The sequence below is a fragment of the Spodoptera frugiperda genome, chromosome 18 (assembly GCF_023101765.2).
Source record: "Spodoptera frugiperda isolate SF20-4 chromosome 18, AGI-APGP_CSIRO_Sfru_2.0, whole genome shotgun sequence".
NCBI classification, from domain to species: Eukaryota; Metazoa; Arthropoda; class Insecta; order Lepidoptera; family Noctuidae; genus Spodoptera; species Spodoptera frugiperda.
In genome coordinates, this window is record NC_064229.1 from 8,137,855 (window position 1) to 8,164,625 (window position 26,771).

Sequence of the window (26,771 nt, forward strand, 5' to 3'; positions counted from 1 at the left end):
GCAACCTTGTTCCCGCAATGCGGTCTGCGACATCCTTTGGGTTAATAGCCTGGGAAATGTACTTCGTTTTCTACCCAACAGTATTCCAATTTAACCTTTTTTTGTTATGAAAGTTTATTGCATGTTTACTATTTCTGATGATGATGCTAATTTAAACTTTTGTATTATGAAAGCTATTAAACTATTCCTGAATAATTGCAGACGTTTTCCTATGAAGTCAAAGTTTATGAATGTACTGTCTTGTTTTGAAAAGAATGCTGGAAATTATTAAAAATCGGGTGCTTGTAAAGCTGGGCAAAGACCTTTTCCCATTCGAGGAGGGAATGAGCATTTTTATTAGGTTTGTTCAGAACGATTTCAGGCTTTAGGTATCATGGGCAGACGTGCTCCACCGTAGGCCGCATCATCACTTACCATCAGGTGAGGTAGCGGCCAAACGTCGACCCATTAAATGTAAAAAAAAAAACATTTTTCAGAAGATTTCCTTAAGAGATTGTTCACGGTGTTCATGTTATTTCAATAGCAATATATTTTGGTTTCCAGGGCGCTCAGCAGGTCTCCATCACCAGATCCGTTGATGGACCACTGGCAAATGGACACTGACGCGGCTTTAGCAGAGCTGGAGATCATGGAAGAACCGGCTTTGCCCTCAACAGCCAAGAAAGAAGAGGAGAATCTCACGCTAGTCACCAAACTGTCTAGCAAGCTCAATGGAACTGTTGTTACCCCGAAGAAAGCACATTCAAAAGGTAAGAGAAATAAGATAATTAATAATAATAATTTTTCTAGGTACTTTTAAAAACTGCATCTATTGCCAGAGACGTCGTTAGCGCGTATTTAACGCACGGGTGCGAAAATACAAGGTGTAGGAGGGGCTCAAAGAGTCGATCCCGTATAAAATACTTTTTGGTAGTTGTGGCACAGAAGAAAGCACTTCAGGGTATTTTTTGCACTTAGGCTACATAAAGACTGGTGCTATCTGATTGAAAAAGACATTCTTGGTTATCATATACTGCAAATATATTCCTAATCTCTACGCATTTCTAATAATTATCGTTCGGCAGGTATTGGGATTCGCGCCATTCAAACATCTGTTGGTCTAAATTGAAAAACACACTCTTTGCTTCGTTTAGAAAGCGTACTAGGTTCTACTTAGCACTTAGCACTTAGATCGGAGCAGACAGATACAATTAGTTGTAGTCTACACTTTAAAGTTAGATTTGTAGTTAATGCGAAGTTATCTGACAGTTTCCAAGCGAGTTAGAAGTTGTTTCAACAAGGAAGTTCCGCAAAGTTAAGGAGTCGAGTTCTATTTAGAAGAGGATAATATGTACTTATGAGAAACTACGTATCTAGTAGTTAAAAATCGTATCTAAACAAGTATAATACAAGGAATAACTCATTTACACAACAGAATAGGGATGATGACGGGGTATATAAATAAAAATCTAATTAGTCCATCAGTTAGGTAATGAAAAAAAATTTGACATGTATTTTTTATTTAGATTTGTTGTATAAGGTATATCAAAACTGAGATAAAACGAATAAAAGTTTAGGAGTGGGAGAAAATACGTCATTTCTGCGTATGTGACATCACGCGATATTTCAAAACGATATATCTCCAAAAGGATTTGTTTCCGTATAAAATTAAAATATACGTGTAATATTTTCAATTAATCTACAAGACATCAATCATCTAACTTGATTGAGCTTATAGCTATCTTACCCTATTGTGGTTAAAACGGCATAATTCAGTTCAATTAGCATTTTGTCAATGTCCTATATCTAGGTCTCTGTCTAAATAGCCATGAAATTCAATTAAGTTCTAGATTACACTAATGACAGTAATACAAGTAAGTTAGACTCGGTTAAATTATGTAAGTTGAATAAGTACCGGTGAATAAATGTGAGAGGTAATTTATTGTAGGCTCGTTACGCACGGTACGGTGTCTATTTCAGTTTCAGCACGCGAACTATGGTGTTCTATCGCCATGGATTTAGGTTTATAGAGTTTGTGAATCGTGTTCCTGGTTGTGGTCTGTTATGATCAATTTTCTAAGTATTTTTGGTGATTAAGAATTGCCTCGATTCCCGGTCGGTCAAAGTATTACTGAGCTTATTTTGGTTTTTCAAAAATTCTCAGTAGAATGCGGAGTCTCGAATTGTGTCCAGTATATGGCATTAAGCTCACCCTCTATTACATGGGACTTATAACAAATGGTGTAAAGTGGACGTACATTGTACAGTGGCATTACGTGCCTCAATGTGCACCTCTGCCTACCCCTTCGAAGATGAAACACGTGAAGTTGCATTTAATAAAAACTCTTTTGATAAATGCATAAAGCTGTTTACAAGTTAACTATTATGTTATCGGCTTCCACGTAACTGTTGGATGAGGAACTAGACTAGTTTCTAGCCACGCTATGCAATGTTGCTCATGAATATGAGCCACTAGCGTGAGTAAGCCGGTAAATAGTTGATTTAGTATTTCTCACGATAGTTATAAACTGTTTAATACTGATTAAATGCATTACAGTGGGACATTTAACATCTTTTGATTCACAGTTCTAATAAATGTATACGAAATTAACATAGGAAAACAAATATTTCGAACGTAAAGTTACCATTCATACCGTACTACAACGCTACGGTCTACGATTTACAAAATCAATTCAACAAGCTTCACAATGGAACAACTGAAAACAATCAATTTGTAAAACCGTTTTACTACTTGTAGTACAAATTCGGTCATTACAATTCATTACAATACATTTCGTTGTTTGCAGACAAAGTATCAAAGGAGCAAATGTTTCTGACAGCTTTGCACACAACAAATCCGTTCAAATCAATGCCGGCACGCAAAGGCAAGATAATCCCCCCTCACTTACATAGCACCACTAGTTCAATAGCTCCCCCCATTACACGCTATCCAGTAATAACTTCAATTAAAGTAACGTAACTTTAACTCGAGTTTTACTTAGTTTTTTATTTAATGCCCATGTTGCGTTTTGTGGCTGTCATGTCGGTTGTTCGTAATGACACGTTTTCTTGTTTATCGTGTCGCGTAGATTTATTTGTATGCGGATATTTTTTTGTCATTATCCTTGGCTCTTGTTCAATTCTTTTCTAATGTATTTAGATCTGTTATTGTCTAGTTTATCTTTGTTTAATGTTTTAGCACGTTAATAAGTACGTAGAATGCTTTCCTTCATTACATTGTTCTTGCATTTTTTACCTTATCGCTATTAGAATAAGTGTATTAATCATACTGTTCAGGTTTTATTTAGTACAATGTTCTCTTATAATTCATATTTGAAATCCATTTCTATTACATTAGTATTATATTTAGAAGTTCCTGTAATGTTTCCATACAAATTAGTATAATTACAAGTAATGTTTAATAGCTACACATTGATATTCCAACACATTATAAACTTTGAACAACTCTCACTTTCAGAATCACCAACATTGTTACCGGAGTCAGTGGCGAATTGTCTCCGGCCCTCCCTGTTCCCTCGCGTGCCTCCCTACCTCAAGTTCATTGGTCACGAAGAGAGCCCCTGCCTCAAGGTTCCCCTACCGATACAGAAACATCTGAAATGGAAGCTGACCACAATCACGCCGATAGTTGTGAAGAAGACGTTAACGAATTCTGGTTTTCGGTTGGTAAAGAGCGAGTGTGATACTGCTGAGTGTCCGCAAGAAGGTAACGTTATGCTTTTATTATTACGAGTTTTGACGTAAAGGATGTGTACTTATTCTATTTACTTACTAGTAGTAGTCGTTGTAGTAAAGTTACTTCTACCATAATACATAACGCCAGCTAATACGGGGGTAATAAACCCTATTCTGTCTGTACAAACCTTCCATACGATATTACTAAGAATATCGAAATTGAAAAACCAAAAATCTATGTTGTCAATTTTGCTTCATATTTTAATGTAAATGTATTAAACATTTTAGCGTATTATAGTATTTATTCATTCAATATAATCGAAATAAGCAGAGCGGACGTTACGTCTAAATTTCTAAAATAGATGATATTATTACAGAGACGATAGAATGGATCGGTATTTGGGGCAAGCACATGAAGTCGATTATGTTCAGAGCGATCAAAGATGGCCAGAAGATGAACCACTTCCCTGGCACCTTCCAAATCGGCCGCAAGGATCGGCTGTGGAGGAACTTGCAGAAACTGGTCTGTAAATACGGGATCAGTGAGTTTGGTATAATGCCGAAGACTTACGTGCTGCCCCATGATATGAAACTGTTGAAGCACGATTGGGAGAAATATGCAGCTAACAACGAAAAATGGATTATCAAACCGGTATGTATTAAACTTTAAGGCTTATCCCCTATTACATGGGACTTCTAACGACAAATATACCGGCATTACGTGCCGTAATGTGCACCTCTGTCTACCTCTTCGGGGATAAAAGGGGTGACGTGATAATATATGTATTAAACGTAATGCGCGTCCCAACTAAAAGTTTAAACTGCTAAGACATTTGTGAATAATAATCATCGTGAATTAATTAAAGTTCGAGGATGCCCGTCTATTTTCGAGCCATACCGGAACTCATAATTTGAAGCTTTTTCGCTCTTAACATAACTTCTAAATGTATTGTTTATGAATCAAAGCTCTTCTTAACTTTAAAGGAATAAGATATCACAATGTAGCGTCCTGTATTGTATTGTATGTGTACGTAGTCGGCATTGACATTGATTAATCTACAAGTATAATATTTACGACAAGTCGATATTTACGACAATAACGTAAACATCGCATTTTTATTTACCCGCGTCTAGACGAAATAAAAACGGGGTGCATAAATATACATTGATTTCAATTGAATGAAGTACTCCTTGAGTTTCAAGGACAATTCGGTTTATCACTCGGTGCATCTGATGTTATAATCCATGATCAATATTTTTGAGTATTGTGATATTTTATAAATTTATTTACGTAATTAATATATTCTAATGCTCAATCTTTTTTCTCTAAAGTGTAAGATGTAAGATGGGAGAATCTATGTATTACTTTCTGCTTAATTAATAAGATAATTAACTTTGATGAAATTTAAAAATATTATTTTCATTTTACTTCAGGATATAAGATGTTATTTTGTTTAAATAATGTAAAACGTATTCAATTCTGAATTCCAGCCAGCATCAGCCCGCGGTACTGGCATCAAAGTAGTATCAAAATGGACGCAGATCCCCAAGAAGCGGCCCGTAGTGGTTCAGCGATACGTGTCGAAGCCTTACCTTATAAACGGCAACAAGTTCGACCTCCGCCTCTATGTACTCGTGACGTCGGTACACCCACTTCGGATATATCTGTATAAGGATGGACTGGCTAGATTTGCTTCAGGTATGTTTACATTTAGTTTTCTATTTAAGACCATCTATTATATTATTTGTGACTAGCCATGTGCTGACGACAGAATTCAATACTTTAGTCACCTACATTATTTTCTCGAGTATTGTCGACTAAGAGACTACATATTTTGAGACCGGGCAGCATTTTCTGATAAACTTACTCTTTTAAAGTAAAATCTACTTTTAAACTTAACTTTTTGAATATGCACTTCGATCTTCTAAGAATAATCGTCGCTAAAAATAAACATGATTTCTTTAATTACAGTAAAGTACAACGACGAGCTATCATCGTTGAACGATAGGTATATGCATCTGACAAACTACTCTATCAATAGATTGTCCAAGAACTACACGCCGAATGAAGACTTTGCGGCCTGTGAGGGACATAAATGGTAAGTATTAATACCTTTAAATTATTCGTCATGTTTAAGAGTGAGCATACGAACATCCTGTTATCCTCATGGTAAGCAATCAGCGCTACACACGGAGGGACATCCAACACTAGAGTTACTTAGTGCATTGCCGGCACTTGTGGGACTGGGGTTTACGCCCTCACTTTATCTCACCTCACGTAATTTCATCTAAGGTAAAATAAACACAAGAGTTATTTCTCAAAATATCTGCTTGGTATAATTATGTTATCACAGTCTCTATTTTCAACTCTACATTGACACATAGAGTTGCCTGTTATCATAGGTTTATATATCTCGTCAGTGGTTAATTTAATCTATGTACCACAACAACAAGAAACGTCGTATGTTAGACATAGAATTTCGAAACATTGTTGTCTAAGATTTCTATTATACATTTTACAGGACACTACAAACCCTATTACAATACTTGAAATCTGAGAAACGTGTGGACACTGACAGTTTATGGAACGCCATGAAGGATCTTGTAATAAAAACAATAATATCTGGAGAAGCGAGCATCAGTTCGCTGACCAAAGCCAATATCACGTCGAGGTACAATTGCTACGAGCTCTTTGGAATTGACGTGTTGCTGGACGAAGATCTCAAACCTTGGTTATTGGAGGTACAGTTATTAATTGTTATTTTATGCCATAAGTCGATAAACGAGTAGACGGTTCGCCTGATGTTAAGCAATCGGTGCTGCTCTTGGACATCCGCAACACCAGACTTACAAGTGTGTTGCTGGCCTTTTGGGCATTATGAATCGAGGATTGGTTGAGAATTTGGGGGGTTGGGAATGATCTGAAAGATTGGGCTTTCTGTAAACATAATCACACGACTAAAGACAACGTAACCGTTGTTTCATGCCACTTTTTATTGAAGTCGTGATATCACTCTGATTGAGCCAGCTCATTTGTGTAGAAGCATGGCTCTCCCTCGTTAAAATTCTTGCCGTACCCTTCCAGGTGAATATATCTCCGAGCCTGCACAGCGCGTCTCCCCTGGACATCCACGTGAAGGGTCCACTGGTCACCACCGTCCTCAACATCGCGCAGTTCCAAGTTCCAGTCAAGACGAACCTGGAGATGCTCTCCAAGGATAAACCACACAAACTGGTGATTTTTACATCTCTCCTATGCTGTGGCTGAACAACTGACTTCTTCACCTTCAAAATAACTTTAATCTGTGATAATTTCTCACTGTTCAATAAGTTAAATGTTTTTCTGAAACAGACAATGCAGATTGTCAATGTTGTTTTGTCACAGTGCATGATATATTCAGCATGTCTAATTGACTCTTTGGCAACTGAAAAATTATGTGTGAAATCAGTGAAATGCTAGGAAATATTTTCGCGAATTCTTTATAGAGTTTTGCCTTTTAAACAGTAATATTTAGAAACTGGATGTTATGATATCATGTACATGAAATAAATAGCTCATGTAAGTTTACGTATAGTAAACTAATATTATATGTAGTATAGTAGCAACTGCAAGTTGCTCAAAGAGTGGAATTCCTTGCCAGAGCACACCCTTCAGGAGACACAACTCTTGTGTCTAGAGTGTCGTCATGTCTCGAGTGAATAGGTTGCTGATACGTAGGCGTGCCCGAACGCTGACCTATCAAGTATAAAATGTAGCTAGAATTCACGTTAGGTACGCCGTTCAACGTAGCTCACAGTTCCAGGTGCCAGGCCACACCAATATGGACACGGTTCCCAAGCAGAATCCTAAAAAACTGGTGATTTTACTGTGATATTATTATATAGCCTGCGTAATGTATTAAATGGACATGCGATGTCACGCAGTATGCATGCAACAGAAAAAAAAGAATAACAATCTAATAATTCGTTGATTTGTGTGAAGTTCTGTAACTTATTACTGTATCTTTAGTACGAGTTTGATTTACGTTGAACGAAAACGAAACGAGAGCCCGCTCTGGTTGGACGGCGAGAATGAACCAACAACCAATCCGAGCGCCGAACGTGTGAACGACGAACTTCTATGTTTCATCCTTTAGTTAGCTATTAGAAGAAATTATGCGTGTTTTGATGATCAAAATTCTACATTTAATCTACGCATTTCTACGTTACCAACAAGTTTGGGTGTCTTTGCCAATTTATGTGCCATAAATTTCAATTCCTCAGCTTAGATCAAGTGACATCGCATGTCCACACATGTAGCGACGAATATTTGTACATGTATAAAGGATATTGTAATGTTTGTGTGTCTCGTTCGTTTCAGTCGGGGTTGCCATACGACAGCCGGTTGTATACAGTGTACCTGTCGAAAGAAGAAAGAGATAAGCATATAATATACACTAACATGGAGGATCGGGATATGGTGAGATATTTCTATTTATGCGAAAGTACATTTTAATATTTTAAAATCGCTAGAAAAGACAGTAATTTGTATAGATTACGGTATGAACACAGTACTTGGTGATAAATATTGCATATCGATACATTAATTGCCACACCAGCCAACTCCACATTACGTTTTTTTGTTAATCTCGTTTGGAGCAAAAGGGATAATAGTTTTAAGTGTCTCCTAAAAAATTTGCTCATAAGGAATTAGCTGTTTGCCAATTAAGGTATCGATTTCGAGTTTGGAATGAGTAAAATTTTGTGTGGTATTAATTTTTCAATCTTTTTATGATTCGAGGAGAGTTCTCGACTAGCATTAACTTTACACAATCATTAGCAGTATACGCGGATTGCCTCTACCGGTTTATGTGCGATTTGAATCGCTGAGTACTGTTAGTATGGGTGCAGTAGCTTGGAAAATGAAATCTTAATATTGCATTACACAAGAAAAGCTCTTACTTAGGATATGTGCAGAATTTTCTTTCTAACATCGTTTAAAATTAAAATTTTAATAATACCATTCCAGTATCTCCGCGACATACTATCAACGCTGACACCGGACGACGTGCGTCACCTCATCCAATCGGAGGACGAGCTCACTCAGTCAGGTGACATGGAGAGGATATTCCCAACGCCCGAGACACACAAGTACTTAGGGTTCCTGGCCGGGCCTCGGTACTACAACCGATTGTTTGACGCCTGGGAGACTAGATACGGCCGGAACAGGGAACCGGGTGAGTACGGACATTTCTATATGTATTTGTAAGGACGTGGTACTTACTGATGGTTTCGTAAGTGTAGACTGAGCATCTGCTTAAGCACAACTAGAAAGGGTTATTCGGTTATCTGTTTTATCTGAGAAAATATTATCGAATTGAAGAGATTGAGTAGAGATTTGATCGACATTCTATAATACAGGTCAATGCTAGCAGCGTAGAACTACGCTAAATACAATGACTTTTCTATTGTGTCTTTTATACAGGCATACAAGAGGTTTATGCTAGGCAGCTGCGTCCTTCGATAAATCTGAAACTTCTAAATTTTAGAAGGCCAAGCATGCAGATTATGGCCGCAATGCACTGTTGATAATAATGATGACTACTATAATAGATTTGTCGTGTATTTCCAGGCTTGGAACTGCTCCGCAACCTGTGTGACATCGGCTACCACCTGGAAGTACCGCCGGTGCCCCTGAAGGTAACTTTCGCGCGCATCCTCCACTATATACTCGCTTTCACATCGCTCATACTCACTCTCTTCACCTTCTGGTGATCTGCTGCCTCTGTTCTGTTCTGTGATGTCCACATGTTGTTATAACTGTCCTTTTGTCCTGAAAAATCATCAAATTCTCTCCCGCCTCGGGTAAGGCGAGAGGGAGTGTCAGACTCTTAACTGACTAAAAATCACCCCGTTCCTATTATTCAATGTTGTCCATAGCTCTAGTTGGGAGCTATATGTCCTGTTGTGGGTTCTAACCTTTATATACACTTGTTCAAGTAATGATCATGTTATTGTTCATGTTATTGTTCATTGTACCTACTACATACATACTACCCATATAACGCGACGAATGTCGCCCAATGCTCATGATTATGTGCCCCTAGCGTGAACTGTACCCTAAGTGACGACTCAGTCACTTACACTTATGGAATGTTTAGTACAAGTTTATTTTACATTGAACGAAAACATAAGAGAATGCGTTCGACGCTCTGATTGGCGGTACGAATGAACGAACCAATCACAGCTCTAAACGCGCTCTTGTTTCGATCTCGTTTTTTAAACGTAAAATAATCTTGTACTAAACCCTCTGAAATTATTCTATATACTCTGCTAAACAGGGTTTAGATTAGCATACAAAAACAGTAAGTAATTAGAAGGTAAACCAACAAGTGGACATCACACCATTACGCATTATATATTTATGTATATATTGTTTTATGTATATTTTATTTAAACATTCTATTGTAATATATTTAGGTGTAAGTTAAATATAAGTTGGAATATCCACTGCCATAATGTGAATAGGTTTATTAGGTCGTTAGTCAACACGTGTTGTTATTGCAGGCAAGGCCTGGGATTAGCGTGGTGAGACCATTTTGTGCTAAGCATGTATTTTATTCTATCTAGTCACTAAGAATAATCATTTACAACCTAATATTGATACTCATTTTACAATTTTACCCACATTTAAAGTATTTTTTGTAATAATCTTTTGAGCTTCTCTATATTTCTTACTGATTGATTTACTTTTAATTGATACTGATTTTTTTACAATAGTATTCTCAATTTGAGTGGCTTCTACATACATATTTTTCGAGTTAATTCTGTATAATTTGGCAAGATGATGATATATTTGTGTAATATAGTTAAAAGGAAGCAATTTGCAAGCATTTATTTGTGTCAAAGTAGGTGTTGTCTGTTATTAAACATTCGGATTGTGACTGATTGTCAGGGCAAAGTGACAAGTGCGCTCAGGAGAGCATACTTGGGTTGTAAGAGCGTCGCTCACAGTAAGTGCGTAGAGAAAAAGAGACAGAAAATGTACCAAATAGTGTGGCTACGACCGACTGTCCCGACATAGAGTACAAACCTCGTTGGTCATAGTGTTCCAAACTCCAGGATGCTATAGACAATATAGATGAAACAATAGCGGTTTTTTAAAAAGTTTACGTGCTAGAAGGTTTTATATGTGCTAAATGTAAATGTATGTAGGTATGTGCAATGTGATAGCGCTAGATTTTTGTACTGGGACGAAAATACGGTAATAGATTTATGTACTTGTTAAACTAACAATTTACAATAGAGTAGTTAAACTAAAATGAATCTAAAAGTAATGTAAATACGAACAAAATCGCATGAAACCGATGTTAGATTTTTTATAAAGAGTATTTTTTATATTGATATACCTATTGCTAATGTTTTGTTACACGATTTTATGAATAAACGTTGTTATTTGTAAGTAGGTAGAGTTTATTTTACGGTGGATGTGTATAAGAATAATGATAGCTTAATATTATAATGGTGTTACAAGTTCTAGGTGTGGTCCACAAAGCCAAAGGTATTTTCTAAGTTTTATTATATGTACCTACGTTTTTATATGTGAGTACTTAGAAAGTTATTGTTGTGTAGAAGTATTGTTATGCCTCCTTTACACTACTGGCGAAGTTAAATTCGCGCGCTAAATCGACGAAATATGGAAGTCGCCCGAAGCAAAGTAAAGTTGGACGAGGTAAACCGACGAAATATGGAAGTTGCACACGAACACAGTTGGACAGGTAACGAACTTTATACTATCGTAATTTCTAACGTCGCTCAACTTCGCAAGCAGTGTAGAGGAGACATTTTATTCAGAGTATAAAAATAATTAATTGAGCTACTAGCTGGTAATCATTGTATACAATCATGTGTTATTATTACAAATTTTAATGTAGATATTATTTTGTGAAGGTATTATTCATAAAACATTAAAAATCAATTTTAGTTATTGTAGAATGTTTTGTCTCGCGGTACTCAGAGTAATTTAATGGTTACTTGACCCAGTCCTTAGCAATTGTTTTCGAAACAAAACCGTTACTAAGGGATAGTTTAAGTGTTTATTAAATGTCTCTAGGTGCAGCAGTACGACTAGAAAAAACCTTTAATATCAACAAATCAATTCTGTCTTTTGTTTAAAACAAATTGACGAAACGTTCTATAGATAGATAAATAATAAAATATATCAGAAGTTTATACATTTGTTCATGAATATAATTAAAGTCGATACAATAGGTATGTTTAGATTAGACTTCTCATTAAATAATTGTTTACAATAATGTGTCATTAGTTTTCATCTTTATTGAATTATTACTGTTGGTAACACATAAATGTTGCTAGGAAATTGTTAGTATTGCCATAAATCATGTTATTTTGTCTATGTTACATTTGCTATACCCTGTACGCTATACAAGGTGCGGCTGACAGTATGACGTTGACGTCTCTTTAGGGATACATTAGAAAATCTTTTTTTATCGCTATCGATAAAGCATATTTAATCTTGAATTTTTTTATTAAATACTTTGTTCTTGAATATGATTACCGAGCCCTGAGGTGTTTCAGAGTTACAGTTTTACAGAATGAAGAAAACAAGGATATATTAGTTTGTATATGTTAGATTAAGTACCACCACGCATTATCAATGGCGCCGGAAATGTCTAGAAAAATGCCTACTACATATTTCTGCTCAGATAATGTCACTGTGGTTTGGGCAGAGAGAGCCGCGTCTACAGTGGATTTACCCACATAATTAAAGGTTTTTTAAGAATGATAATTGAACGACGCACGATTTTAGTTTTTTATTCTAAAAAAACATCGACATCCATCGTAGCCGTACATCCCATCACTAAACACGACTATGGCTTTACGTTATACGCATAACACTTTACTTTATTTTTCATTTCATTAGATTTTAATTGAATACTAGAACATTCCGGTTGGTTTTAATTTAATTAACTACGCATCCGAATGATTTAACATAATACGAATGTGATACAGCTAAAATATTAAGGCATAATTTTTAAATCGCAGCAACTTTCAAGAGTGATACGAAACGTTACTGAATCTGTCAGCCGCACCTTCTTAGAGCGCATTAGGTATAGAAATGTTTTTAGACTATGTTCATATAGGACTAGGTAATTGTTATATGTTCTAAGTATATTTAGTTATATATTTATGTATTATTTATAATAGATTTATGTATTTATTTACGCTATGCTCTTAACATCATTTTTAACGCATGATTAACTTTTCTATCTTTTATTATACTCTCATACCGCTTTACTTACTAACACAATGAGCTAACAAGGTAATGCATTCTAGTTTTAAGTTTTAAACCTTTCTAGTCATTTTTGTTCCTATAAGTCGTGTTTTACTTCAAAATAGTTCGTATGATTTTTTAATACCATTTCCATAAAAAAGTCATCACGTTCTATAAAACTGCTGTTAGATAAAATCCTCCTTGCTTTAATCCTCTTTGGCACGCTTATTTTTGTTTACGGTGGGATTCACTTGTACGCACCAATCGCTCGCTAAATGTGCTGTCTCTTTCCATTTACTCACGTATTTTAAATCCATCCTGCTCTGTTGATTATTTTACAAAGAAAATGTCCACAAAAATATTTCATTCTACATTGTTTTCTGTAGAAATGGTCTATAGATACCATTGTTACAAGAAAATCTGCCGAAAATCGCAGAATAATATTAGTAAATAATTTCGTTGAGTGTTTTTCATGGATTTAGAATATAATCGATCACCTAACGTCATTAAGGGCTTTAATACGCTGCTTCTATGTCCATAACTTGACCCATACAGAAAGTCTGGTATAAAAATAACAATACAATCATATCACAGGCTTTTGCAACTAAAACGATCGAAGTACTGTAAGAATTAGAAGTAAATAAATCTCGATGATAATGTAAAGCAGTTTATTTGAAAATATATTTGTTGACACGACTTCTTGTTTCCATAGTATCATTATTATAGTTCATCAGTACATCAACAGCACAGTATTTTAGTGACCGCGTGATGCTTCTCAGATGTCTGTCGACTGTCTCCGCGTGTTGCCCACGGGATAGTAAGCAAATAAGAGTTGATATACTAGTCGTTGTATCATGAAAGAACAAATTACTCGTAAGATCTAAAACAGACAGTATTTTGCTCTCGTTTGCTTACTTTTCCGTGGTGTATGGTGATGAGGTGGTCCGGCAAAGACAGTGGACCGTCACCTGCGAGGTGTCACGGTATGCGAGTGAGTAACGGTGCCCCCCGTCCCTCCCCCCTCCCCGCTCCCGTCCCCCCCGCGTGTTGTAGCCGGCGCCCCCGCTGAGCGCGTTGGATGGTTGCAGAATGATGTGGACGCGCCGTCCCCGGCCCCGTCGGAGCGGCCGTCCGTGCCGTCCCTCACGTCGCTGGAGCACGGAGGCGGCGGCGGCGGCGCGGCGGACGGCGCAGGCGCGGGCGTGGGGCGCGCGTGCGGGCCGCTGGCGGGGCTCGGGCCGCTCGGGCCGCTCGCGCTGCCGGCGCTCGAGCCGCGCGCCTAGCCCCCGCCGCAAGCCCGCCACCGACCTCAACGAGAACTGCTGCGCGCCCGCGTCGGACGGGCCCCCTTGCTGATCGTTCTGGACCTCTAGTGAAAGCTTTCCGAGCTTATTTCCTAACGGATTCTCGTCGTAATAGTTGCCGTTTTAGCGTGTATCCGATGTGTTTCGACAACTTTGATGCTATCGTTTGTGTAGATGGTGTTGGTGCTCAACCGTTTGTCATAGTGAAGATGATAATATTTACGTTCGATGAACTTGTGATAGATCACCGCTAGGCAGTAGGAGCTGGCCGCGCAGCCGACGGTCCATTCAGAGTTGTCGACTGATATGTGTTAGCTCTCCAGTCTTTGTCGTCGTTTCTTGACTCGATATTACTTTAATCACATTCCTGCTCATGACCTTTGCACGTCTTAAGATATACCTAATGTAACAAAAGTTGTAAGTTTTAAAATCTTAAAAATATAGCAAAACTTGTAAATCTTTGAACAGGAGTGATAACTGTATTAGTGTTCAAAATTTGTAGCCCGTTGAGTGTAGGCGCGTATAACTGGCTATTTTATTTACGTAATTGTAGTTTTAAGGAATGTTGAAGTCTGCGCTCAACGAGCTCAACGCGAATGTCAACATTAGAGGGCATTTGAAAGCGAAGAAATTTAAGTAAAATGTAGCCTTATCTACCTATTTGTTTTAGGATGACTGAAATAAGATTTCTGGCATGCTTAGTTCAATGTTAACTTTGCAACAAATATAATAACGAATAACATTTATTCGTACTGAAGGACGTAATAAAACAAAAGGTTACATTGTAACCAAAGCATTCAGAAACTATATTTGAGTCAGTATTCCGAGACTGATAGAATTTTTAGCATTAATTAATTACTTTTAATTTTGTTTTAATTCCTTTCTATATATGTGCGTTCTATCAGTCTTTGCGCTGTGTACACCCAGGTAAACTATAAAAATTGAAATCAATATTTGTTTTGGAATTAATTAAATGAAGTGTAAAATTATGAATTATGGTCGGCTTGAATGTTTTGCAACAGTTTGACCTGCGTGTATATATGCGACCTTATAGGAACGTTTCCCTTATGCTGGTGAAAAGAAAAAAAAAGAGATTCTAAAAGTATGATGAATGTAATTCCCAAATTACAATGTGTTCATTGTATACCTAGAGTTTGCTAGATTAGCGCGTATAAGCTCGTCATGTCTTCGAGTCGTGTTCAAAGTAAAGAATCGATAAAAATCGATGTATATAATCTTAGTAAATGTAATCGATTTCTGACTAGTATCGATGATATTTCCATTCCTTTATAAGAAAAAACGTTAACAATAATCTCGATTATGAATTATTCATTTTCCAGTGTATTTTTTGGAAATGTTAAATTAGTTGTTTATTATCTTGGAGATACGATTTTAATTGTAATGATTAAATTATTTTCAGTGTAACAATAAATCGGTTGACACGTCAGATTATTTGATTGCGATTCCCTGCGTCGACTGTTGACTTTTATATTATTTTATACGATTAATGGCGGTTCTTTTTTAAATCTGTATTTAATTTTTTTACTTTAATTTGTACTCTACTCGAACAAAATACAACAGAATGTGACATTGTTTTTTTTATTTGGTTTTCTTATTTCGAATTAATGATTTTAATTAATTACAGTTTTTCAGCATAGATGTCAACGAGAAATATTCTCCGCTTATTATCCATACGTAAAAAGATTTAAAAGGGCCGTAGATTTTTGACAATACATACACGAATACAATATTAAACAGAGATAAAAAAAAAACTTATTCCAGTCATAAATACTAACTATGCACTGGGTTTACTTACCACATACGGTTGTCAATATTTCTCAAATAAAGCTAAAAACGACAAAAAGTAGTTTTGGAGATGCCGGGGATCGAACCCGGGGCCTTTCACATGCAAAGCGAACGCTCTACCACTGAGCTACATCCCCGTGTGGTTCCTAGGTCCAAATACGGCACCTTGTGTATTGTATTCACTTTATTATCCTTTTTTTGCCGATTCATAATATAATATGTGTACTTTTATAAATTGCAACATAATCCGTTTGAAAAAGGTAGCCATTTAAGTTTTATTTAGGAGGTACCTGATTACCTAGCGTTGATACTCAAATCAAACTCAAATTCTTTATTTGCATGTAAAGGTAGGTCCACAGAAAATTAGTAGGTCTTAATTTACAAATACAAATCCGCTATTACCTATACCCTAATTAGTTTTACAATTCGTTTTTAAGCTCAATCCCTTATGAGTCATGTCCATTGTCAAGTTGTACAAAATCAAACAAATTATTAACTATAAAGAATACATACGAATTCTCCTTAGGTGGTTGTCATTGATCTAAGCTTTTTCTGCCAATGATAGGCATTAAATCTACTACCTACCTAACCTGGATAGTGACAACCGTAAAATACATATTTATGTGGCCACACACAGCAAAAACAATGTAGTCTTTCTTGAAATATACTTCCACAGTTTTTACCCGCGAGTGCGATTACGAAATATGTGGTAAGTATGTAAAACTTTGAAAAAAAAACGTACAACTATCCTTTGGAATCTTAAGTGGTCATGTTATAAGGTAAAGTTATAATCAGACTTGCAAATAACATAGCCATTTACTAACATATGACTTGTGTCGTAAATTCCGACATGAGTTGTCTACTTACGTTGCGTTGAATTACAAAACATATTTATGCGGTTGGAATTAGCAGTCCAGAGCAATAAAGATAGGCGATTGTTGAATAAGAAAAACAATAAGCCTTGTTTGGGCTTTTCATAATACAGGAACTGATGGGTAGTCGGCTAGGAGTAGTCTACTAGTGGTTCTCATTTGTTCGAGTTGTAGTGTGATTTCAGGGTGAGTTTTTGGTGATGTGAATTTGCGAAAATTTGCTTTTCAGACTTTTTTATAATGACAGGTTTCTTTTTGACAGGACAATTTCAATACGAAGTTTATTCAATGGAAATCGTTTCCAAATCTGATTCCTATTTACTTATCGCTTGCTCTGGCGTTATCTACATGATTAAATGCAGTTGTATTGTAGTCTACAGTGATTTTTTCTCAAATGTGAGTTTTTTCATATTTTAAACAAATCTGATCTCTATGATAAATGATATGATATGATGATGATATGATAAATGATATTTATTTTTTTGCAAATAGGTTACAATGTAACTCTTTTACACGTCAATCTCTTAAATAACTAGATGAGGCCGGCTATCTAATCTAGCTTACCCATGCAAGCATCAAGATAATTATGGTCCTACTATTTTTTTTTGAATAGGACAATCCCACCACGTCCTCCCAAAACCGCTGCAACTCCTGTAAGCCAGAATCTACAGTAGATCATCGGAACACAAGTTTGGCGCGGCTCAGATACATGTCTAGGATCCCGCAACGAAATAAATCAGAAAATATTACTAGAGAAGAAAAAAAATCCTAGTACCTATTGTAAATGAGAAACTCGTGGTAGTGGTTTTTGACGTAATGTTTTGCAGTCTCGCTAGAGGGTCTTTATCTAAAATCTCTCAGGATCCATTACTAGGTAATAGCACGTGCCATTTTAGTCAACTCACTGAAGCTTTACTTATTGATCAGAATTCAGATTGACGGGAAAATGATCATACTGGTATACGACATACTGAATATTTATTACATTTGTTTTCATAAAAACTTGATTCTTATTGCAGATTAAGATAACGCAATGGTACTTTATTTTTAATGTATATAGGTACGATATGTTTGCTTGTCATTGCACTTTGCAAGTAAATAAAATACAAGGGTGGGTTGAAATTAAAACTTTATTAAACATTTCTAAAATACTTTTTTATTTATTAATAAATCATAACAAGAATATATTTTTATACAATGTTAAGTTAAATATACTTAAAATAGATTTGTATAACGATAGGCATTTTGACTAGGCATTATAACATAAGCAATAATCTCAGAGATTACATTGGAGTTCATTATTTTAATAATGAATTGGGAGTTACTTATGACATCGAGATAGGTTACAAAATAAACCTAGTTACAATAGAAATAGGTTTAAATACGAGACATGATTAAATGCGGCATTTACCAATAATCTAGTAAATTAATACATTACAAGTTTTCAGTATAAATTGATTCAATTAAATTACATTTCTAGCGTAATAAGCTACCGCCATCTATAATGTAAGATGAACCAGTAATACTCTTTGCTTTATCACTGGCCAAGAACGCAATCAGGGCGGCAACTTCATCGCCTTCCACTGCTTTCTTCAGAGGCATGTTGCCGACCACATTGGCGACAAACAAAGCCAGTTGTTCCTCGCTCAATCCAATACCTTTCAGCAGGTTAGTTTTCACAAATCCTGGGTTCACTGAGTTGACCCTAACGCCATCTGGCGCTAACTCTAACGCAACACATTTAGTGAAGTGATCTAATGCGGCCTTCGATATGTTGTAGGCTAAGGCCATCGTACTGGGCTTTGAACTTGAAATGCAGGAAGTGTTTACAATACAACCCTTGCTCTGAATGAGATGCGGTGTCGCGAGCATCGTCAAATGGTACACAGATCTCATGTTTGTGTTCATAACTTTATCATAAGTTTCCATTGACGAATTCTTGATGCCTCCCATTCCGATAACTCCGGCGTTGTTCACTAAAACGTCTAGTTTTCCAAAGTGTTCTATTGTTTCATTTATTATTCTTTCAGCATCAAGGTCTTCTGTGACGTCGGCGGTAATTGTAAGAGGTTTTATTCCTTTACTTTTCTCGCAGTATAGAGCTATTCTTCTGAGGTTTGTTTCTTTGCGGCCGACCAGGGCGAGTTTTGCTGACAGTTTTGATAAATAAATGGCTGTTGCGGCCCCAAGGCCGGAGCTGGCCCCGGTAATTAGGAACACTTTGTCGCTAAAGTCCATGTTGTTTCGTTTGTTTGGATTGTGTTTATTAACTCAAGGCCGAACAGCTGTTTGAGTGCGCGGACAAGCGTCGAGTTGACGCGCTTGCGTAAACCAAACTGATATGGAATGTTGCTAGTAGGTATTTTGTAAATACCTACTACTTATAAAAGTATTCACAAGTTTAGATAATGTTTGTTGTCGTTAGTAACAATATATTAATAAATTGTTAATGCCGTTCTTAAAAGATGTATCTAAAAATTTTAAGAAAATAAGATGGTGAAGTGAAGTTGCCTACTTAAATATTAAAATACGCAAGCGCAAAATATGTAAGTATCTTTGTTAATTTAGTTTAGGTATAATAAAAATGTGTGATATTTTATTTTCACATCATGCAGATAGGTACAGGCACAACTTACCCAGTATATAGGTTTATTTAGGATTTAAGCATTACTTACCTAGTTCAAAAAGAATAACATCAAACTCTTTTACATAAATTAACAATTCTTCAATTAAAAAAAAATATTGACAAAAGACGGTGCCTCTATTTTATGGGGCCAGGAATATAATTATCAATGTGTCAACAAGAAAATGTGCACCCTGTTTACATTTAAGGGAACAAAGGTTAAATAAATGCCATGAATTACCTACAATATATTCGTGCACGACATCGGTTTAAATTCATTTAATATGCTACTAGACCTGTTACTTAATAAAATAATAGATGTGCTAATACCAAAATAGTAGAATTATCCATAAGCGGGCAACACAGAAGTAAACTGACAGCCACCGCGCAGGCGCAGATTGAACGCCGCCGACACCACGTGATCACGTGATGCTGACTGCTGATGTAAATAAATCGCGGTTTTGTCCTCTCCATGTTTGTGCACATCTATTCAAATGGAATGACGACGTTAATATTTTGGTCGATACAATAAGAAAAAAATTAAATAAAATATAATAAAATTATTTAATTAATTTAGTATGTCTTACGAAAGTTATAATTATAGTTTTAGTTATTTTATTTATTGGCCTAGACTATCTACAATTAGCAGAAAACGGAAGAAATAGTCTATAGTCTCTATAGGTACCTAAATACGATGCACAACAAAATTAATAACAATTGAATAAAATTATAGGTAGGTATCTAATTAATTAAATTTTAAGAAGCAACTACCCATTTAAAAAGTAAAAATATGTATGTGGTTGTGCCTATATAGAAATAGACAGAAAGGAATATTTATTTATTTAATAAGGAGACCCTTCTTAAGTAGGTCGGTCCATTTACCATAATAAAAAAATACACAAGAATGCACTTCGAAACACGAATAACAATACAATATATTGAAAACTATTATGTGCTGTAATAGGTATGCCTAGTTAATTAGATTTTAATACATATTTAGAGGCTTTTGAAGATGTACGCAGCAAGTCTCTTAAACGGTAAATATTTTATAATTTTTACAAAAGGCGTTTAATTTTATGTGCGTTGTGCGCGCATCTTAAACCTGTGCCGCATCCTATATTAGGCATTAGATTCTGCCAACGTCTTCGCCCGCGTTCCCGTGGGATAAAAAGTATCCTATCACCCAAACCAGCTCATACTTTGTCTGTACATATATTAAAATTCATTCAGTAGTTTCAGCGTGATTGACGGACAAACTTCTAAACAACAAAACTTTCATTGTTATAATATTAGTGAGATGCTGAGAGAAAATAGTCATATTAGATACTTTGGTTTACAATTCATTATTTAATATACTTAACTATTAAGGTACTCTTGTTCTTTTAAAATCTTGAAATATAACAATTAGGTAGGTATGTATTTTAATATAAGATGATAATACATGATTTAATATTTTATTATCAAATTCATAGCTCATAGCTTACAATTCCCCTTACCGTACTCACAGGACCTCCACGAAGGACATTTCCCCAACTAATCCAGGTTCCTATTGATACATAAATCCATGTTGTCATTTATCGTGAATAACGGATTGGCTCGTGTGCCCCCAGGCTGACCTCAGTTGACATAATGATTTACAGAAACTAAACTATCGGCCACAAACGTGACCGCGGCTCTATGCAAAATTAAATGTTGTTCTATTGTTTATTTCTCTTTTTTTATTATATTTTAAATTGTTGTTCCGGTATTTGTGTTTGGAACAAGCTATAGATAATACAGTGTTTACATTGAGCGTGTTATTTTTTTCTAATTTGTAGTGAATCTTATAAATGAGAAATTATATTTATTTTTGCAAATTGGTAACAAGATAACACTTTTACACGTCAATCTCTAAAATAACTAGATGTGGCTTTAATTCACAAAACAACGTTTTGATAAGATTTTAATTAGTTATGTCATTGCCTTGTTAAATTAACCCAGATTTTTTTCTACTCCTGTTTATTGATTTAAAAAGTATACGCTATTATTTATTCTCCTATTACCTAAATTCGACAGCCCAAATAGTATCTTAACTAAATAAATAGTATGTCCGTAGATACTGCCTATGTTTACATATTTATTAAGCTAGGAGCCTAGGAAAAACAATTTAAACCTGCATTAAATGTAGAAACTAAATCATGCGATATCCGTTTCTGGGCCAAGCCATTCGTCTTAGGACAACATTTACATATAAAACATTCCAATATATCAATTCGGCCTCGAAATGCAATTTGTGAATGGTGGCCATAAATAACTATTTTCTATTTGACACACGGCGACCCTTCGTTTAGGTTGGCAATACCGCGGTCTGTTTTCCCGCCATTATTTGACAGATGTGTTTCGTTCGGTTGGTAACCGTAAAGGATTTTTCAAGCGGCTCCAAAATCAAATCAAGTGTGAAATTCAATTGGACGCCCATAAATATTGTTGCTTTGAAAAATGTTACATTGGTTGGGATTTTAGTTTCCCGAGTGAGAAATGTTTTTTGTTTTCTTTCTGTAACTAGTATTACAGTTACAGTTATACCTTTTAGGAGTTAACTACGTAGGTAATAGGGATGATGACGGGGAATAAAAATTAAAAATTTATTTCGTCCGTCACTTAGGTTATGACAAAATATAGGTATGACTATAAGATAACAATACTTAGATAAATCATTTCTACGTATAAAATGCACATAGAAGTCACGTCACGCGATATTTCAAATCGATATATCTTCGAAAGTATTTGTTTCCGTAAGAAAATAAAAAATACGTGTCTAATGTTTTAAAATAATCTACAAGACGGACTTTCATCTACCCTATTATGATTGTTATACAAAATCAAACGATCTAATAATTTTCAACCCAAAAAAGGTTTTAAAATTTCAAACATAAGTACCTACCTACCTAAATAAAAATACTATCACCCTATTTTCTTCAAATGGGCTCAATCTCTCAGCGGATTGACAGCGATAGATCTTTACAGGCAGACTTTATTTCAAGCCGCGGCGTTAGTATAAAACATTCAGCTTAATGTGGCTTCGCAAAGCATGGCGCAGTTAGCGCGATGTATAGCATGGTCCCGCTGATATATCGCGTAATCAGAAAATTGCCGGCCAATGTAAGTACGGATATTGGGGTATTGAAAATGTTTTGGGTGTTAATTGTTAAGAATATTTAAGAGGGCAGGTAAATGGTTCTTGTATAAGTGATTTGAGTTTGCTAGTATTTGTTGTCTCTTCTGTTAGACATAAAAAAGGAAAATATTTTGATGATTTCTTTTGTAAAATCTAGTGAAAAAATTAAGGAATATTTAGGTAATCCATTTACCGCCATACTCGGAGACATTTAATGACTAGTTCAACTATTCCTTAGTAACGATTTTGTCCCGAAAACAGTTGCTAAAGACTGGGTTAAGTAAACATTAAATGACTCTGAGTACGGCGGTTAGTTGCTTTAAAGTAAGTAGTTAGTGTTTATGTTGGTAATTTTGTCACATTTTATATAAAATTAGTTACACCTTTAATGAGTTCAATATTTTTTAAAACTTAAAACGGCTCTAAATAACGCCAGAAAGCGCCTTTCTACTATTTTTTTAATATTGCAGATAATTAGTATTTCTTCGTTTAATTGCCAACATTTAAATAGTAAGTAAACACGTAAATTGTAAAAGGAATTTGTTAAATTCGAAATTGTCGAGGGTCCTTAAATTAAATGTAAATAATATACAATTTGTAATTAAAACAGAGCGCGAGAGAATTTTTCTCAATTCCGCCGCGATCCAATAAAGAAATGCAAATTAGGTGCGGCCAAGAGTTATTGCTTTGTAGTGATGGGGCCGCTCGATAACGTTTTATGTCGATAGTCTGTTTTTTTTGCTGCTACATGTCAAGTAATTCTCATTCGTTTGTGACCGAGTTTAGGGAATACTTAATAAAATATTGGTGAATAAAATAAAGAATTTTAAAATATTGTGTTTTACTATGCTCAACAATGTGCTGGCAAAAAAGAAAAATACCTTGTCGAATTTAGTAGTGTTTATTTTAGTAATTTCATAATTTTAAAATTAGATTATAATAAATTAATCATCATATTTTTTCACGATTAAACTTATAAAATCCTTTTAGAAAAGTACAGTTTATAGTTTTAGTTTTTGTCTTACACAGGTATAAAAACATCGACACATGTTTCCCCACATCACTAAACTAGACCCCCGGTGTCGATTGTAAAAAAGTTTTTACAGCTAATTCGGGTTGCTCCAACACTAATTCTACACTTTACGGCCACGCACCGACATTGTCAATCTATCCACAAATGAACAGCCATCAAGCGGCCATCTTTGTTTTACTGTCAAACTGTTTATGGCTTTTGATTAGCTTTTTATTTGCTTACAAGATTTGTTTTTAAAGTTGATTATGGCACAGGACGTGCTACGTCCAAGAAAAAGGTTTTGTTCTGACAATACTAAGGTCTGATAGTAACAGAATAATAATTATGTTGCAAGTAGTATATAATACGCCGCGCAAAAACAAAAAACATTTTTATTTTTAAATCTGTGATAAAGGGAAGCTCTGGAGGTTTCTGATTACCTAGTTGGTAGGTAAGTACTTTGAAAAAAAAAACACATTTATAATTATGTTACATAATAACGTAACGCGTTCTCCTTGCGTTTAGTATGTTATCGCGAAATAATCAGTCAACATAAAAATAGTGCAGTAAAATAATAACACTAAAAATATTTACTGCTAAATTAAATTGGACTTAATAATTTCCCTTTTTCGTATAAGAAATAATTGTAGCAATAGCAAAAAGTTTGGAGATGCCGGGGATCGAACCCGGGGCCTTTCACATGCAAAGCGAACGCTCTACCACTGAGCTACATCCCCATGAACACTGTCGCGCAAATATGGCCTTCCAATATATAGTCCTTCTTACCGATTTCGGTAACGGTGACCTTATATAAGCTATTTCCTGTCGTGGGCCCTGATATGACTGGCCAGACCGAACTTAGTTTTAAAAATTCGATCACAATTAGAGCAGTAAAGCTGGCCGGCAGAGTTGTATGTGTAAATATAGGAGGGCTTAGGTCGGTCTTTACGCAGTTGACGCTTTACGTCTAACGTATCTAGCCGCTATTTTCGTACGCTTTAACATTTTCACAGACAGCAATGCGCCAAGACTGTCGGTGAATAGCAAGCCTCTCCCATTCCTTCGCATGCGTTGAGATGCCTCTTCAGCACATCCTTATAATGGAGATGTTGACCGCCATGCTTTCGTTTGCCCTCCAACATCTCAGAGTAAAAGACCTTTTTGGGCAAACGGTTTTCTTTCATGCGAAGGATGTGCCCACACCACCCGAGCTGGCGCCGCATGAGTAAAGCTTCCATGCCATGTATTGCGGCACGACGCAGAACCTCGGTATTAGGGATTCGATCCATCCATTTGATGTTAAGAATGGATCTAAGACATCTTAAGTGAAACGTGTCAAGTTTCTTTATGTCTGATTTATAGAGACACCAAGTTTCTGCGCCGTATAAAAGTACAGGTAAGATTAGTGCCTTATAGACACTAATCTTTGTCTCTAGCCTTAAGTCATGAGATCTCCAGACACGGGCATTGAGCCGCCCAAAATTTGCAGCAGCATTTGCAATACGAGAGGGTATCTCTGTAGCCAAGGTATTGTCATGTCCAATGTTGCTCCCAAGATATCTAAAATGCGTAACTTCTTCAAGTGGCTTCCCACCTAGATGAAGAATGGATCCATCAGCCGCACAACCTCGTGGTGGCTGTTTTAAGAACCTTGGCCTTCCAATACCAGTTTTACACAGATAAAGAATGTACTATGACCATGTAAGTATTATTTTTTTTAATTATCTATGTATGTATGTACCTACAGATCTATATCACTGTTTCAAATTAAACTCATTACACCATTTAGATATCGATACATCGAGACCGGCTGGACGGATTTGCATGGATTCAAAGTTCGTGTTTTGTAGGGCAAAAAGTAGACTGATGACCTAATGGTAAGTGATCAACGCCACCCAAGGACATCCGCAATAGTAAATGAGTTACAGGTGCGTTGTCAGTCTTTAAGGGAGATATGAGAGGGGAGGGGGGGTTGAGAGAATTGCATTAAGCAGCCTCATTGTGCTCAGAGCTCAGTACAATAATAGAACAAGATGAAGTATACCAAAACAATAATTAAGTCATTCTTACGTTTATCTAGGAAAGACCAAAGACGAGAGAGATTTTGTTATAAGAAGCTTATTGAAAATGCTACATGAAATATCGGATTCATTTAAAATTTGTTAAGTCATTATACAACAAAACAGACTATATTTTGGACTAAAAGTGTCAAGTGGATTCCAAGCTAATTAACGTTAATACAAAGACATAAATGAATTTGGAGATGCCGGGGATCGAACCCGGGGCCTTTCACATGCAAAGCGAACGCTCTACCACTGAGCTACATCCCCATATACTTATAAACTGAAATAGTTCTACAATTACACAGTAATAAAAACAAAACACGATCGCTAAGTCATTAAAAAATTTAATACAATTCTGACCTTATATCCTTTTGTAATAAAATTCAAAATCGATTAATGAAACCTCTGTCTTATCTACCGATTTCTTCTCGTAGATTCTAATGTGTAAACAAAGCCGTATAGTTTCGTATTGTTTAAATAATTTAATGAAGTCATTGTACTGTGACAAGAAAACGAATTAAAACACCTGATACTCATTAGCAAAGTCAATATTAAAATATGTGTACCTAAATGTAATGTAATAAGAAAAATATACATGTATAACAGCCAAAGTATTCTATTTTGAAAATAAAAATCTTTATGTAGTTTTCTTTTAGAAAATTGTTGTTGGAAAATCATCCAATGACTTCTCCCACCTTAGACGAGGCGAGAGGAAGTGTCAGACTTTTACTGATTAAAACCACCACATTTTGGGCCTGGTAACCCACTAGGCAGTCCGCAGATATAATTACCCTGATTCCCCCTATTAATAAAATCAGTAGTTTTACCGAAATTAGATCTCAGTTTTTGTCAAAAATCAATGTTAATTTACAGGACATTTTGGATTAAGATCGGTTGCTTATTTCAGTTGTAAATGGCCAACCATCTTAAAATAAAAGTTCAATGACCGACTGAAATCGTCTATTTAATACGCAGATAACATATT

The 26,771-nt window shown here is 35.8% G+C and overlaps 2 protein-coding genes and 3 non-coding genes across 18 annotated transcripts in view; 1 reads left to right on the forward strand and 4 right to left on the reverse strand.

Moving 5' to 3' along the window:
- LOC118277784 (tubulin monoglutamylase TTLL4) overlaps positions 1-15,855 on the forward strand; it is a 30,684-nt gene extending 14,829 nt beyond the window's left edge. For 6 of the 14 annotated variants that reach the window (XM_035596697.2, XM_035596708.2, XM_035596709.2 and 3 more), the window contains 13 exons: positions 544-749; positions 2,787-2,864; positions 3,458-3,706; positions 4,038-4,327; positions 5,167-5,374; positions 5,648-5,774; positions 6,198-6,417; positions 6,761-6,910; positions 7,473-7,532; positions 8,036-8,134; positions 8,684-8,891; positions 9,287-9,354; positions 14,003-15,855. In XM_035596697.2, the coding sequence (XP_035452590.1) occupies positions 544-749; positions 2,787-2,864; positions 3,458-3,706; positions 4,038-4,327; positions 5,167-5,374; positions 5,648-5,774; positions 6,198-6,417; positions 6,761-6,910; positions 7,473-7,532; positions 8,036-8,134; positions 8,684-8,891; positions 9,287-9,354; positions 14,003-14,305 (2,266 nt within the window). In that variant the 3' untranslated portion in view covers positions 14,306-15,855. Of the gene's footprint in view, positions 1-543; positions 750-2,786; positions 2,865-3,457; positions 3,707-4,037; positions 4,328-5,166; positions 5,375-5,647; positions 5,775-6,197; positions 6,418-6,760; positions 6,911-7,472; positions 7,533-8,035; positions 8,135-8,683; positions 8,892-9,286; positions 9,355-10,221; positions 10,243-10,609; positions 11,312-14,002 lie in introns of those variants that run through there. The other 8 variants (XM_035596705.2, XM_035596704.2, XM_035596700.2 and 5 more) reach the window with 8 other exon arrangements.
- A 269-nt stretch (positions 15,856-16,124) lies between these two features.
- On the reverse strand, positions 16,125-16,196 carry Trnaa-ugc (transfer RNA alanine (anticodon UGC)). Its single transcript has one exon. It is a non-coding gene; the product is annotated as a tRNA-Ala (tRNA).
- Positions 16,197-18,043: 1,847 nt separating this feature from the next.
- On the reverse strand, positions 18,044-19,286 carry LOC118277787 (uncharacterized oxidoreductase TM_0325). The gene has a single exon (XM_035596712.2). It carries the CDS (start codon positions 19,167-19,169, stop codon positions 18,408-18,410), a length of 762 nt encoding a protein of 253 aa, XP_035452605.1. The 5' UTR covers positions 19,170-19,286; the 3' UTR covers positions 18,044-18,407.
- Positions 19,287-24,388: 5,102 nt separating this feature from the next.
- On the reverse strand, positions 24,389-24,460 carry Trnaa-ugc (transfer RNA alanine (anticodon UGC)). Its single transcript has one exon. It is a non-coding gene; the product is annotated as a tRNA-Ala (tRNA).
- Positions 24,461-25,981: 1,521 nt separating this feature from the next.
- On the reverse strand, positions 25,982-26,053 carry Trnaa-ugc (transfer RNA alanine (anticodon UGC)). Its single transcript has one exon. It is a non-coding gene; the product is annotated as a tRNA-Ala (tRNA).
- Between the last annotated feature and the right edge of the window lie 718 nt (positions 26,054-26,771).